This window comes from Silurus meridionalis, chromosome 27 (assembly GCF_014805685.1).
Source record: "Silurus meridionalis isolate SWU-2019-XX chromosome 27, ASM1480568v1, whole genome shotgun sequence".
Classification (NCBI taxonomy): Eukaryota; Metazoa; Chordata; class Actinopteri; order Siluriformes; family Siluridae; genus Silurus; species Silurus meridionalis.
The window spans coordinates 16,043,627-16,060,038 of record NC_060910.1 but is presented as its reverse complement, the minus strand read 5'-3'; the positions used below and the strand labels follow the sequence as shown (position 1 = coordinate 16,060,038).

The 16,412-nt window shown below is 37.7% G+C and overlaps 1 protein-coding gene and 1 long non-coding RNA gene across 2 annotated transcripts in view; one reads left to right on the top strand and one right to left on the bottom strand.

Moving 5' to 3' along the window:
* Positions 1-686: 686 nt before the first annotated feature.
* anxa1a (annexin A1a) lies at positions 687-5,963 on the top strand. Its single transcript, XM_046842173.1, has 13 exons — positions 687-836; positions 1,102-1,175; positions 1,919-2,003; positions 2,278-2,372; positions 2,988-3,101; positions 3,499-3,589; positions 3,754-3,833; positions 3,924-3,980; positions 4,070-4,163; positions 4,298-4,393; positions 4,806-4,864; positions 4,974-5,096; positions 5,818-5,963. The coding sequence occupies exons 2-13, from the start codon at positions 1,116-1,118 to the stop codon at positions 5,875-5,877; spliced, it is 1,014 nt and encodes a 337-aa protein (XP_046698129.1). The 5' UTR covers positions 687-836; positions 1,102-1,115; the 3' UTR covers positions 5,878-5,963.
* Positions 5,964-11,677: 5,714 nt separating this feature from the next.
* Positions 11,678-16,412, bottom strand: part of LOC124380694 — a 79,137-nt gene continuing 74,402 nt past the window's right edge. Inside the window, exon 3 of the long non-coding RNA XR_006924715.1 lies at positions 11,678-12,369. This is a non-coding gene — a long non-coding RNA (uncharacterized LOC124380694). The remainder of the gene's footprint in view (positions 12,370-16,412) is intronic.

Here is a 16,412-nt window from a genome sequence, read left to right as displayed (position 1 = left end):
TAAGTCACATTGATTAATCAGCGTTAATGTAAAACATCGATAAAAAAAAAAAAACTGTGCATTGGATACAAGTTCCCATTTGTATCACAAAGCATCGTTTTGAACATAATTGCATCGGGAAATTTTTTTTTCAATTTATATATATTTATTAGTAGATGCGTTTTAACTTTATTAGTTAGAAAGTGTCCAATAATTTGTGATGTAGATTGAATTCTTCTCGCTTAAACGTTTCTCTGGTGTCCTGAGAGTCACATAGAATAAAGATTAACATGGCAGAGGTAGAGCTGCATCTTCCTGTAAGGCCGAACAGAAAAAGGATGTCTAGTTTTATTTAACAAAGACCCGTTTGTGAATGAATCGTGCATTAGAAGTCAGTAGGCACTTAAGTAATTAAATAATTGCAAAATAATTTGTATTAGTTTGCGGTCTGTCTGAACCAAAGAAACAAAAGCTGTGAAAGCCTGAAAATGCTCAGAGTTCTAGGCATTACATGAATATAGCCATCTTTATACAATAACATGTAGAGTTAAAATTATTATCAGGTAATAAATCCAGGTTTTATGCTTTTAATGTGCTGTTTAAATGTTAAAAAAGTGTTTATTTGGACTGGGAATGCCTCAAGTACAGGGTGCGGTGTAGTACGGAAAACGTTATTCTGATAGAATTCTGTCACTTCCTGGTTCGCTGAGGCGCTCTGCAGATAGCCACGCCCACGCGGACACAAAATTCCAGGCAACCAAAAAAACTCACCACGCCTACCGACGGATATGTATATAAACATGGGTGTCGTACGAGTGCTTTCCGCGTCTCCTCCGTCTCCCAGAATACAAATCACGGTGAGTGAAGAGTTCTGTAGGTCCTGGGAATTATTATTAATAATAATGTCATTATTATATCATATTGCCTTGTATATCCTAAGGCACAATATATTGCCAACTAGTTTATATATTCTATTATATATATGTATATGTGTGCAGAGTTTTTTTCCCAATCTAATTTCTAGTAATTGCATGCACATGTGTGATAAGTGAGTGTCACTTAAGTATAGTGATGGTTCTGAGATAGAAAGCTCATAATCTGATTTATTTTTTTGTCCCACAGATCCATCATCCAACATGTCTTTGATCTCCCAGTTTCTACAGCAGACTGTGTATTTGGGTGCATCTGAAAATGTTGTAAGTTTCCAGTTTTCTTTGAAGGAATTTGTGAAAAACCAACACCCATTTTTTTTTTCTTCGTCAGATGGAAAAACTTACCATGACAGAGAGAAAATAGAGAGAGAGAGAGAGAGAGGAGGGGAAAAGGGGAAGGAAACGAGGCAGGGAGTGTATGGGATATAACTAGAAAAAGAGAGCGAGAGCTGGGTATGAGTCAGATGTGGGCATGTCGTCTCTCCTCGCACACCTCTTTTGCAAGACAAGGAAGAGTTTAACTGTTTCTGTGCTTTGCTCCCATTTTCCTAAAAGTAAATCCCAGTCCAAAACTGTAGATTTATCTGATCTAATTTAAAGGTGTGTGCCTTTTTTTTTACTTAACCAAATTGTCATTACCAAGAATTAAGGTCAGTAGCTCAGAGAGGCCATAAAAATGACGTCTATTCATTTGTTCATTTGTGTGGTTTCTGATACTGTATGCTGGCAACCGAAGCTCCACCTTGAAGCTGAATCACTCGATTCGCTTCCGAATGGCGTCAGCTTCTGCATTACTTCATCCTCTGAATCACTTCAGCTTTTTTTTGGTTTCAGCTTTTAAAATGTTTAGAAAACAGTCTGATTCTGATTTATTTAAAAAAAAATTTCATGCAAGAGTGTATGATTATTTACACAACGAAGCCTAACACTATTAAAGATGGCTGTTCACTGCAAAATGTGTCTTTGCAGATTAAATTGGTTTTAATCGATTGTGTACATGTGGGTAGGGTTTTCAGGGCACCGTGACACCGTTCCCTGCATTTAACCCAGCCGGAGATGCGGCCGTTCTGGACCAAGCCATCAAGACCAAGGGTAACACACCCTTTTCACACAAACTCATGGTCACATGGAGCAACAACAGCAAACACAACTTCATCTGCACTGAATCCTAATCCAAATACACTGACTCAGGAAATAAATGAACTGTAAATACAATATGTGTGGGTGTGGCAGCCTGTAAAAAAAACCTCTTTTGCATGTGTTTCTGCCGAAAATATAGATATACCGTATAATGGATCATGTATTGATTATGCATTCTACATTGTCAATATTAATTTTGTTTTAAATTGTGTTTTGTTGCTCTCAGGCGTCGACGAGAACACCATCATCGAAGTTCTAGTGAAGCGGACCAACGAACAGAGGCAGCAGATCAAAGCTGCGTACCAAAAGACAGCTGGCAAAGTGAGATCTTTTGTACTTCTCAGGAGCACAGTTAATTACCTGAGTACTTTCTCAAGTCATGAAAACTTAAATGTGTTGTGTAACCAGTCAGCGGTAAATGTTGGGGAAGGTTTTGTTGTGGGCAAATGCTCCAAATTGCATCCCTGACAGCTGATCAAGTAAAAGTGTTTACTCAATTAAACCACTAAGCTCATCTACACCCATACTTTGGCTTACTTTGACTCACAGTCAAGCCACTCTTAATCGGTTATATAACCGTCTGTAGCCAGAGGCCTATTGAACTGTAAAAATATGTCCACTGATCACCAAGTGTATGAATTTATTCCATGAATATTATTTACATTTTTCAAATAGTCCTTATGAACAGAAAAGGGTCTTGGTGCTTGGACCCCAATGGGGTTATTTTTTTTCCCAATAACTGAAAAATCTTTGGATTCCTAGACTCTGTTTTAAAATTCAGTGTCTTAGACATATAGATCAAGTGAAGTGTATAAATAAGACCATTAGGCATGAAATCAGATTTTTCAGCTGAACAATGACCAAGTGTGTATGTCTACTTTTGATAAACGCATAAAGTCCCTAAAAAAAAAAAATTTGTACCCTTTTTGTGCATAGCCCCTCGATGTAGCTCTGAAGGCAGCTCTGAAAGGTGAGCTGGAAGATGTGGTTCTGGCTTTGCTTTGTACTCCGGCTCAGTATGATGCCCATGAACTCAAACTGGCCATGAAGGTAACGATACCAGATGCAACAGAATATAAAATGAAATGTATCCTTGATTTTTACGTTATTTTAGCTTTTTCTAGCCAGGAAGGTTGCTTTGCAGAGTATAGACATTAAGTAGTCTGATGTAGAATACATTGAATTTATGGTGACAATGGTCAAGCCATCATATTTCTTATAAATAGTAGTATGTCTTATATCCAAGTTAACTATCTGGTTATGGGAATATTGTTCTAACCGGATGCTAAACCAATCCACATTCTTGGTAACCAATAGTAACTCAGGACGGGAATGCCGACCACTAGCAAACATTGTGTAGCGATTTAAGCTTAAAATATCAGACCCTGTGAAATCATAACTGTCCCTGTATTAAATATTTTTTATTTATCTAATGCTTATTTGCTAGGGCTTGGGCACAGATGAGGACACCTTGGTTGAGATTTTGGCCTCCAGAACCAACAAGGAGATCAGAGACCTCAAAAATGCCTACAAGGAAGGTAAGCGCCACTTTTTTTGCGGGTTGTTTGGTAATAATATTAATGCACTGCAAATAGTTTAATGTTCTCCTGATTGTGTTGAGGCTCTCAAATAATTTTTAAATATATGGTTATTCCTGATGATTACATTAGTACACGTGTTAATCTGAATATTTTTCCTATAGAATTCAAGAAGGATCTGGAGGCGGACATCAAGTCTGACACCAGCGGACACTTCAGGGACGGCCTTCTGGCTCTCTGCAAGGTGGCTGAAATACAAAACACGATTTCTCTTGTGAATGAGTGAAGTGCGAGAGCTCGTGTGTAAATCTTTTACATCGTTTTGCTCTTGCAGGCTGCCAGGAGTGAAGACCCCAGTGTGAACGCGGAGCTGGCGGACAAAGATGCCAGGGTAAGGAAATGTGTGTGCAGGGGAACGGTTATTTGGTGTTCATTCTTTGGTCTTGGTTTTGCTTAACTACAACATGCTCATTACTTTAGGACCTTTACGAAGCCGGAGAGAAAAAGAAAGGCACCGACTGCGCCGTGTTCATCAACATCCTGACCAGCAGAAGCGCTCCTCAACTCAGAAAAGGTACCATCTTCGGTGAAATGATCTATTTCATAAAATTTGAACTGCTGTGATTTCAGTTCTGATGGTTTTTTTTTTTGTGTGCTTTTACTCCAAAGCTTGTCTCATTTTATGTATCTGGTTTATCTGCCTTACAGTTTTCGATTGCTACTCAAAGTACAGCAAAGTAGATGTGGCCAAAGCAATTGACCTGGAGCTGAAGGGAGACATCGAGAACCTTTTGATTTCTGTCGGTAAGCTATTCTCACTTGTTTGATCATTCTTTAGTGGTCTCTGTAACGCTGAGGGTTGGATTGTGGAAACGCACAACTCTAAAGGATTCAGTCCCGGCTGGATGAGCGAGCTGCAAGTTTGGACGAAAGCATTTATGGGACGTGATTACACATTTGTGTTTTGAAAGTTCAGTTGAGGTTCTGTTTCAATTTTAAATATTTTTTTGTTCCGTGCCACTCCCTGACACTTCTGTTTGCAAAAATATGGTAAGAATGATTTGTAGCAATGTGAAATCAGTCATGAAGAAAAATCTTTTGTTGACTGCACAACAATAAGGTTTCAAGATCAAAAAATATGCTGCAAAAAGTGTACTTTATTTTGTTGCTACGCCTATTAGCAATCAAATAATGTCTGCTTTTGTGTCACTGCTAGTGAAATGTGCCGGGAGCAAGCCTGCTTACTTTGCTGAAAGACTCAACCTGGCAATGAAGGTAAATCGGTTTTTAGGTCTTTATATCCCTTCCACTTCCCAGATCATGGGCTGTTCAATCGACACACTAATTAATGATTGTAGAAGTAAAGGTATGTGTGATTGTATAGGGCTCCGGCTACAGAGGGAAGATCCTGACCAGGATCATGGTGAGCCGCTCGGAGATCGACATGGTGCAGATCAAGAAGGAATACAAGACTAAATATGGCAAGACCCTCTACAAGGACATTCTGGTAGGTTTCGATTGAGGAACAGCCGTGAATTGGACTGCTTATTGGTGTTGCCTGTTGTCGAAAAATCTCTCACAGTACTACAAGCGCTGACATGGTATTAGCAAATACCAAATACGTGCATGCTTCATAAATCTTGTGAAATTTGGATTTTAAAAAATTCAGAAAATGATTACTTCACAGTTTAAGCTATTCCATAGTTCTGTACTATAAGCTAAACATGGAACATCATTTGGAAGAACAAGCCCAAACAATCCTGACCAACTTTACGGCTGTTTTTCTTGTAGAAATATTTTGGATAACAGCCGTTTCTTTTTGTTTATAGATTTGCCAGAAATCAAACAGAATTAGCAATCACTGGTGTACCTAGCTAGCTTATGCAGCGACAGCTTTCTAGTTAACTAGCTGTGATATTCGGCAGACCATATTAGTTGTGTTCCGGGTTTTATTTAGCAAGCAGTGGCAAATGTTTTGACTGTCTGGAAGGTGCCTGCCGAGGTTCCTCTGGAGGACGTCGCTATAAAGAACACTAGCATTGGAAATGGCCACAGTTGTAGTATACTAGGGAAAAGGTTGCTTAGATATCGTGCAAAATAATGTATGTGGAGCCAGTTATATGTGCAATAAGATTCTAGTAGTAATAGCTGTTTGTTTTTTTAATATACAAGATCCTAATACACACTATGCTGAGATTTTCAATCCGTCATTTGTTTTCTTTTTCCAGGACGACACCAAGGGTGACTATGAGAAGATCCTTTTGGCGCTGTGTGGAAGTGATCAGTAAACAGCAACTTTTTTTCCCCCCCATACTGCCAGTTGTTTGTCATCAAAATAATTTTTGATTAAAAAGCAACATTTCTTAAAGTGCCATTCTTATGTGTGTGTGTCTAATGATTTTACTGAGTGGGAAAAACTGGTGGGAAAGCAGTGGGAGTAGTAAAGTGGGGTGTGGTGTTTTAAGCTTGGTAGACTCACTGTGAACATCAGAATGCTCAGAATGTAGACCCCACCCTGCTGTTAAACTGTTTTTGGCACACAATGAAAGCGATGTGGCCTTGGAAACTAAGCTCTGACCCGACTTATCTAGCATGCTCGCTGTGTCTGTGGAACAACACTGTGGCTTTGATTTATTGCAAGGTATTAAGAAATACGTTTCAGAAATTGATGACCAACACATCATACACCATCTAGACATCAGGGCGATGTGATCAGACTGAATTCATCACACCACTTTGTCAATGCCAATTTTTCATATTGGCATACCCCTAAGTGTTGTAGTCCTTATTTCTGAATAGCAATAATCTTTCTCTGAAAAGTAAAACTAACACTAAAATGTAGACGTGCTATTGCCTGTTGCATAGTGACACACTGCACCTCATGCTTACATCTAACACGACTTTGAACAGTATACATTTTTTTTCCTTCAGCCCTTGGCAGGGGCATCTTATACCATATTAAAGGATACTGTTCTTCATCCTTGCGAATACATTTCTGTAATTAGAATAGTCTTTGCAATGTAACAGTGCAGGTTTTACTGCCTTTGATTGGTCACTGTCTAATGTCTTATGTACAGTGGTGGGAAGTAATAAATTACAAATACTTTACTGTAACTGAGTAGTTTTTCCTGAGGAATTGTACTATAAGTAGTTTAAAAACAGTGTACTTTTACTTGAATAAATGATTGTGGGTATAACTTCCGCCGGACCAATTTTTTGTTTTTGTTTTTCTGTAAAGGTATATTTTCAAATTGTTCATTGGCTCACAGCCACAAGAAACAATCAACAAAGGAGCTGGAAATGCTACTGTGCATTATTTGCAGCCACTTTTTAAACTGCTGATGTTCATTATAAGTTCCGTCAGCCTGTGATTCCACATCCTGCTCCGAATGAACGAGTTGCAAGGCTGCAGAGAATGATAACTCGACCCACAGTTCCTGTCTTCATGAACAAGTATGAAGCAGTCAGTGTAGCAGACTGTGGACATTATATACAGTCCAAATCCATCCTCGAAGCTCCTGTGTTACTCTGTAATTTCATGGATCCTCAGGCTGAGTGGCCTCCAATCCAAGAGAGAATCATCCACAGGCAGGACGGGATGAAGCAGGCAGATCCGAGGAGAGGGAAGGGGCAGGAACACTGGTCACTGGTACCTCAGGAGCATGTTTAACTCCACCAAGAGAACTTCTTAAGATCTACACAACTCTCTGCTTTCCATTTCAGCCACTGCTCACAATCTCGGAGTAACCCTGAACACTTAACTGTCATTTTCCTTTTGTCGGTTCCTTCTCTATAACATCAGAAGTAGTTAAAATTTTTTAGTGCTGCCCAGGTGCTTGTTTGGTCTCAACATTTCAAACCTGGACAACTGCATCTCTCTGCAGGAAAGTCTACCTCTGAGTGCTATTTGTCCACTTCAAATGATCCAAAACACAAGGTCCCCTGGTGGTCTAGTGGTTAGGATGTGACGCTTTCACCACTGCAGCCCGGGTTCGAGCCCCGGTCAGGGAACCAACCCCAGCCACTCTTAGTGCCGGTCCCAAGCCCGGATAAATGGGGAGGGTTGCGTTAGGAAGGGCATCCAGCGTAACCCCCCAACCCCCCCAAGGCGTCTGAGGTAAATACAAATTATTTTTTAAAAATACATCCACGTTCATTGTAATTTATTGTAGTAACGCTATGCTTCAGAATAAGTGTTTAATAACAACAAGCTTTAATTTCAAATACCCCCTAAAAACTATTCGCAGACGGTTGCCAAAAAAGGAAAATTGACTAGCAATTAAATAGTATTTTGCATTTTTTTTTTTTTTTTAAATGTAACGCATGTTTTATTTTTTTTATCTTTTGTGACGAATGAAAGTTGTTGTGGGAAGTTTTTAAATGAGTATTTCCATCATGAAGTTCACAGTGCTGTTATCCAGTTTGGATTCTTGTGAAGGTTGTAGTGGTCCTTGTCAATAGAAAAATGGCTTGGATTAACTTGCAAAATGTATTTACTTGACTTAAATATATGGTTATACACATGTTCTTTTTTGTGTCAGTGTTCTTGACCGTCTTGAAAACAAAATCCATTTGTTTCTGCATTTGTTGTTTTTATATGAATGAAATAATCGATTAAAAGAACAATTTGCAGTGATGTGATGCACTAAACTGAACACATGCTGATTTTCCCCCCCAGTATGTTAAAGTTCATGGCACAAGACCTGCGTCATGAAGAATATAAAAATGGTATGTTATCTTTTATATCTCTTATAAACTATTACCATTTTAGTTTCCTAATTGAAAACCATGCTGGACAATAAACACAGTGCAATATTTCTAATGCAGGTTTTTAATAATAATAAAATGATTATCATCATTATCACTGATGTTTTTATTTTTGAAGGTTGAATAATCCAGCTTTCTCCTCCTCTGATGAACAGTAATCTCCATGCTCTGAATCTTCAAGTGATGAATCTTCCAATGACTTAATCCTGGACTTTCAATGAAAAAGTGATCGTAATTATACTGTTTATTAAGACACAGAAGCCACAGTCTTATTTTAAAAATTAATACATTTATTGAACACACTAAAACAATGTTTTCTGAACCTAAATATGAATAAAAACAGGAATATTATTCCAGAATAAATAAATAATTAATAAATAATAAATAAACTTTTGAATAACTTAAAATATTTTGCTCTCCATACAAATATCTCCTGTCAATTATACAAGTTAGAAATATGAACATGTTGCGAAAAAACCCTAAAAAAAATAAATAGAAATTGTGCTTTTAAGTAAACGTTAAAATAACAACAAATCAAAACAGATTTATTTGCTCTTATGCCATTTAAAAAAAAAATAAACAAACTTTAAATAACTTAAAATATTTTGCTCTCCATAAAAATATCTTCAAACACCAGACGTCTCACACCTTCATCATGAAGCTCTTCAGAAACTCTCCCTCGGTAAATAACCGGCTGATGTGACTCCGATTTCTTCTCTGCTTTCACACCAGCTTCACTTTGTGATTTTGCTCTGGTGAAAAACGTCTGCTGAAATGTCAGATTCTTCTTTAACTCTTCTACTTTTTGGATCTTCTGCTCTGAATTCAGGTTTTTCAGCTTCTCCTGATGTTTTGTCTCGTAGTGGCGTCTTAGATTCAATTCCTTTATTACAGCCACATTCGCTCCACAAATAAGACACACGTGTTTACCGGCAGTGTCAGTAAACATATAGTCAGAATCCCATCAGTTTTAAAAGGCTCTGTTTTCAGGATCCACTTTTCTCATCGCCTTTGTGAGGGGCTTCACAATAACTTTACAATAGGGTTAAATACATCAACAGAAGCTTGACTTGATTGACTCTGGAATGTTCCCAGGTTGGCTAGCATTCGGTAAGGCTGCTGAAGCGCTGCATTATGGGATCTGTAGTTTGTGTTATCAGCACTTCATATCGCTGGGCCATTAATAACAATAATAATAGATTTATATAAAATTATCTCGTGGGCCAGATATACTTGTACATCGGGCCAGATGTTGCCTTGAGTTTGACAAATATGTTTTAAGAGGTCAAAGAGTCTACAACACTCACTGTTCATCCATTGGTGAGTGAAAAATCCAGCTCCGCTCAAGACCTCATATGTGACTACAGTGGGGGGGAATAATTATTTGATCCCCTGCTGATTTTGTGCGTTTTACCTCTTACAAGGAAACAAAGAGTCTAGAAATTTTATGGTAGGTTTCTTTCGACGGCCCCAAACCAGGTCATTTCCTCCCCCATGTTTGACAGTGGGGATGGTGTTCTTGGGGTCATATTTCTCTGTCACCAAACACAAGTCGAGTTGATGCCAAAGAGCTCAATTTTGGTCTCATCACTTTCTCCCAAGCCTCCTCATTCAGCATCATTTAGGTGTTCTTTGGAAAACTTCAGACGCATCTGTTCATGTGCATTCTTGAGTACAGACACCTCGTGTGTTACCATTGGTTTCTTGGTGACTGTGGTCCCAGCTCCTTTTAGATCATTAACAATCTTCTCCTGTATAATTCTGGGCTGATCTCACCTTTTTCAGAATCATCCTTTCCCCATGAGGTGAGAGTTTAAATGGAGCTTCAAAGTGAGAGTGATAGACTCATCTTGTATTTCTTACATTTTCGAATGCCAACAGTGGTCTCTCTCACCAATCTTCTTGCTGATGGTCTTGTAGCCCATTCCAGCCTTGTGCAGGTCTACAAACTTGTCCTTGATGTCCTTTGACAGCTGTTTGGTCTCACCCATGGTGGTGGAGAGGTTTGAATGGTAGCGGTTGATTCTGTGACTGGTGTCTTTTATACTTTTATACTTATTTCGGCTGTTAAAGATGTTGCTGGTTACAATGAAAAGAGCCGATTGTATTAGATGCCCAGTCTCGCTCTGAAGTTAGATCATTTACACAACAAGATTGGTCACAATATCCTTTGTCTGACCGAAGCAGCAGAGCGGGTTGTGCTCCAGTGAATGGGCAGAACATGTCTTCCAAGCTACTCTGAGCAAACCGATGGTTAACACACCATCTACTATACCGTTCACACATGATGTGCAGCTTCTCCATCAGTTCCTAGAGAAGAAATTTACTGATGTGTCTTTACAAACGTGTGCAGAACAGGCTTGCAAGTGGTCTCCTAATAGTAGAATAGCTTTAGGAACTTATTAAATTAACTCAAATAAAGGATGCTTGGATTAATGAGTCAACTGGTCCGATACAGATTTTACTTTGATTTTCAGTACTTGCTGACACTGATTCCTGAATTCTTTTATTCCTTTTGTCATTTTTACAAATATTGTTTCAAGATGGCAGAAGATACAGTATGAATAACATTCTTGGTCTTATTTTGCTCAGCAAATGTGTTCTGCAATTATTTTTATGAATAATTATGCCTGTTAAAATGTAATGTACAAGCTTCTACTTTCACTGTTCATGATATTGCTTTGTCATATTTACAATTAAAGCTTGTGTATGCAATGTTTATTTTTAAAAAAATTGTTAATATTGTGGCTGTTAGTTTGTGTGCATTCTATTTTTTTAATTTAGGAAATAAAAATGGGGTGGACTGAGGATGAGGCGGAAAGTTCCAATGGTATTGGTGCTGGTTTGCTGATCAGAAGGTTGGAGGTTCAAGCCCTGGTATAGCAAATCTGCCACGCTTGGGCCCTTGAGCAAAGACCTCAGAACTCTGTGCTCCAGGGACACTGTATTTTTATGTGACAAAAAAAAGACTATTCTATTCCTAAACTACACTAACAATACTGATAACGGGGGATGTGTTTTAACAGTCTTTTACTCATCATGGAATTATCTTTGTCAATAATGGAAAATTCAGCCCACCCTTTACATGATAACATACAGAGGCAGCGGAGTTCATTCTCCAACAGACTGATTCTGTCACAAAGAACGGTTCAGGAAATTATTCCTACCGTATGTCATTGCACTGTACAATCACTCACCTCTATGTAACGGATGTTAGTAGCAACTTCTATACACATTACATTATTCACTGTCACTTTACACACAGATTCTGCACCATCCATTTAGTTTCTTTCTTTTTGAATTGTCAGTTGTACTCTTATGTAGAATCATCTTTTAATATTGTATTTATTTGACTCTGAGAGACATGCCCTTGGTGCAGAGGAACAAAATAGAAATGGAAGAAAATGTATATTTAAAAGGCTGAACCAATTTACAATTTTACATGCACCTCTACTGTATTAAGAGCAAAAAGATAGAGGGAAAAGAAGAGAGAGAAAGCAAGCGAGAGCGAGCTTCCGCACTGGATCAGGAGAGGAAGATAATGTGGGTGTTATACACAGTACTGGAACATAGAAAAAAAGCTAATTGCAACTGCACGTACGCACACACTGTTATATGAGAGAGAAGTGAATGGTGCCACTTTCACCACACTATGATGTAAAATAAAAATGTTAATATTAAAATATCTACAATAGATTAATACATCATGTAAAAATATATATAAAAGTGAGAGTTGCTCTGAAACAATCGGATAATTCTGAGGATCAGACTGAAGTTGACACACAATCAGTTACACAAGAAACCTTGATTTGTGATTGTAAAAAGAATCTAAATTGCTGAATCAGGACATGTGAAGGCCAGCAAGATGTAAAGTGTTCAAGATCTCCAGATCCTGCTGCTGTTTCTTGTTCTCCTCCTGAGGAACCGAGACTCTCTTACACGCAGTGAAGAGCCGTCACACACCACATTCTCTCCTCGACCGGGGAACCGTTCCAGCTGCCAGAACTGTTGGTCTACATAAATTGTACACACAGACACACAAAGTGAGTACACATTTCAGCAACAATTTTATCATATGTTCTCAAGGGACAATACTATAAAATATCTCCAAGTTTCATTTCTACATTAGTCAATGTGCAGCTTGTATAACAGTATAGATTTACTGTCCTATATAATAACTCATACAGCCATTGTTTAAAAAATAACTGGCAAACTAAAGTGAGTACACCCTAAGTGAATGTGTGAACACTATTGTTATCTAGCACTGCCTTAATCTATCTGGGCAGAGGATGAAAAAGTGCTGACGCTATTATGGGTCAGCTAGCTGGCCCTGTGAGGTGAATATGAAATCTGATTTAAGAAACAGACCCATTCGTAATATTCTCTATGGTAAAAGGGCCAGCAGTACTGATTGTGAAGGCCCTGGGCAGATTAGATTGACATGGCAGCACATAGAGGGTAAAATCTGATTAGACAAAAAACATACACATACTGGAAGCAGTGCAGCCAAGAGAAACGTACGAAATAAAAAGAATAAACTGTTCCGAAAAAATAATATAATTTCATGGGACAATTATTAGAATTTAGGTTGTAAATGTAGGTCAGTGCTTATAATAGTGTTTTATGCCAGCAGAGAAAACCTTACCGGCCCTGACGGCCCGCCACTGATATAAACACAGGACACCCTGCTGTCCTACTGTACTCTTTAACACAATTTGGCATGCATGTGCATGTACTGGAGACTAGAATTTAAAGAATTCAGAAGGCACTTAAGTAAATTAATGATTTGCAATCCCCCTCTAATTTCTAGTAATTGCATGCATGTGCCTGAGAAGTGAGTGAGTCACGTGTATGTTATGCAGTTGCATGGTGAGTCACTTTTGTCCAGTCCACTTTCATGATTATTTTGAGATATAAAGCATATAATCTGATTTATTCTTTGTCCCACAGATCCATTATCCAACATGTATTTCTTTCTAAGTTTTTCAACCAGACTGTGTATGTTGGCGTGCCTAATAATGTTGTACTTTTCCAGAACGATTTTTGAAGGAATGAGTGCAAAACTAACCCATTTTTTTATTCATCGGATGGAAAAACTTACTGTGAGAAACAAAACGAGAGAAAGAATAAACAAGTGAGAGAGAAGAGGAGGGTAAAATGGAATGAAAAGAGGGATAGAAAAAAAAAAGAGAGAGAGAGAGGTGTGTATGGGTCAGATGTGTGCATGTGTTCTCTGCCTACACTCCTCTTATGCAAGAAAATAAAGAGTTTAACTGTTTCTGGGCTTTGGTCTTTTTAGTTTCATGAGAGTGAATCCCAGTCCATTTATTTGAGCTAATTTGGGACAAGTGTGTGTGTTTTTGTCCTGGCTGTGTCTCATGTCCTTAAAGCAGTTACTGCCAATAATTTTAGTCAGTTGTTCTCATCTGATTCTAAATGAGTTTTATGATAAGCTGGTTAAACCTGAAGCTTACACAGTGTGAACCATTTAATAAATAAAGATCAGTGATGAATTGTAAGAAACATTGTGTATAATTCATTTAATAAATTGTTTACATGTGGGACCCCATTCCATTTAATCCAGCCGGAGATGAGGCCGTTCTGTACAAAGCAATCAATACCAAAGGGTAACACACCCTTTTCACACAAACTTATGATCACACGGAGCTTGTGTACAACAGCAAATACAATTTCACTGAATCCTAATCCAAATACATTGACTCATGGGTGTGACGGCCTGTAAAAACCCTTTAAATTTCTCCCGAAAAAAATATAGACATACAGTGCAATGTAACCTGTATTAAATCATGCATTCTACATTGTCAATATGAACTCCTTTCATTTCTTTTATTAACAGTGTTTATGTCTTCCGATGATTGTATTGTGTTGCTTTCAGGGGACTCCATCACGAGCTGCATACCAGAAGGCATCTGGCAAGGTGAGATCACTCAAACCTCTCAGGAGCACACCTATTCATCATATTAAGTACAGAGTACTTTCCGAAGACAAGAAACCAACTTGAAAATATTGTGCGTTAAATATTGTCAACAGGTTTTTTTTCCACATACCTGAGAGCCGATCACGTGAAAGTATTGACTCGATAAACCCACTAAGAATACCACACCCATGCTGTAGTTAACTTTAACTTACAGTCAAACCACTCCTAATCAGTTATAGTAGAGAAGTGTGCAAAAAGAAGACATCCTGTGTACATTGGAAGCTGTGCAACTGGTGCTATTCTGATCACGTGTCACCATGTCTGCGATTTCATCACGGACAGCGAGTTGGAACAAAGAGCAAAAGTGAAATTCGGCGTAAAACTGGGCAAATCTGCCACAGAGATGTTTCTCTGGAGGATGTAGCAATAATGAACACTCATTTTAGAAATGGCCACAGTTATCGTATACTTGAGAAAAGGTTGCTTAGATATTGTGCAAATGAAAAGAATGTAGGTGTCGCCAGTTTATATGCAATAAGATACTAGTTTCTTCTACTACTAGTAAAAGCTGGTTTCCTTTTGACCATATAAGATCCCAGTCTGGAAACACACTATGCTGAGATTTTCTTTCATTGCTATGATTATAAGTTCTGTCTTTTTTTTCCCCATGAGGACACCAAGGGTGACTACGAGAGGATCCTCCTGGTGCCGTGTGGAAGTGATCAGTAAACAGCGACGCCTTGTTTCTTTTTTATCATAGAGCAAATTTTTTTATATACTGCCAGTCGTTTGTGATTTCACAATGCATTTTAAATTAAAGACGACATTTATTTGAGTGCCATTCCAGTGTGTGGGTGTCTAATGCTTTTGCTGAATGGGGAAAATGAGTGGAATTAGTGGAACAACTGGAATTTTTTTATACCAGCACATTTTGGTATATTGAGGAACAAGCTAGTGGATAAGTTGGCAAAATAAGAACAGATATCAGAACATTTGGGATAAAATCAGGGAAAAGGGTGGGATTATGACAAGATTAAGAATCGGCCAAACAACACTAAACGGAAATTTATACAAGATGGAAAACACGAAAATGGAAATTGTGAAAAATGTGGAATCCTTGAAACAGTATCCATTTTAATATTAGAATGAACAGCAAATAATACAGAAAGGCACAAGCTTTTTCAATCAATAAAAGAATGTGGTATTAACCATTCACTTATGGAGATACTAGAATGAAGTAGAATTAACAACGAATTATTCAGATATTTAAATGTTACAGGACTAAAAAAATATAATATAAAATGTATTTATTTAGGCGTTAATATATATTATATTATATAATTATATTATTTTATATTCCCAAGTTGCGCTCCATTCTCCAAACCAGTAGGTGGCGGTGTACGCACATTAAAGTTTGCACGCCAACCGCCATTTAAACAATAGAAGAAGAAATCACCCAAACATTGAAAAGCGAAAGCAGATGAAACAAATGTGAGAAAAATGTGAGAAAATTCTGAAAAATAAGTGAAGTTATTGCTGTAAACCGAGTTTTTCATGTGAGGTTATTGACATAATTAGGGACTTAAAGGAACTGTAGAAATGAACATTAAAATATTTCGTGCACTTTTATTTTTCCAACATTTTTTTATTTTTTGCCTGTTTGTGTTTCTAAATGATTGCTGTTGATATTTAACCAATGCAAATTAAAACATACAAGAGTTAAAAATTAGATACATTTAGTGATGTAGAGAATAAGTGTGAAGTAAAAAAAAAATTTAACCAGTGTGGTATGTGTTCATTACTTATGATCTGTAAGAATCAGCAGAAAACAAAAGCACTTAGCTTTTTATTTTATTCATCTTTTATTTAGCCTTCAATTCGTTCAATAAAAACATGTCCAATAAAAAATGTTGTCTACACTCATTTCTTTCGTCTTGCAAAAAAACATGTTTTGAGGTATATAATTGTCTGGACCTCACCTGGCGAGGAGGGTTTATTCACTGGACCTCAAGTTGAAGATCCCTGAGTTATAGTATAATTGGGAACCATTGGTTTAGATATTGTGCAAATGATTGGTTGGAACCAGTTGAAATGTGCAATGAGGTACTACTATTTGTT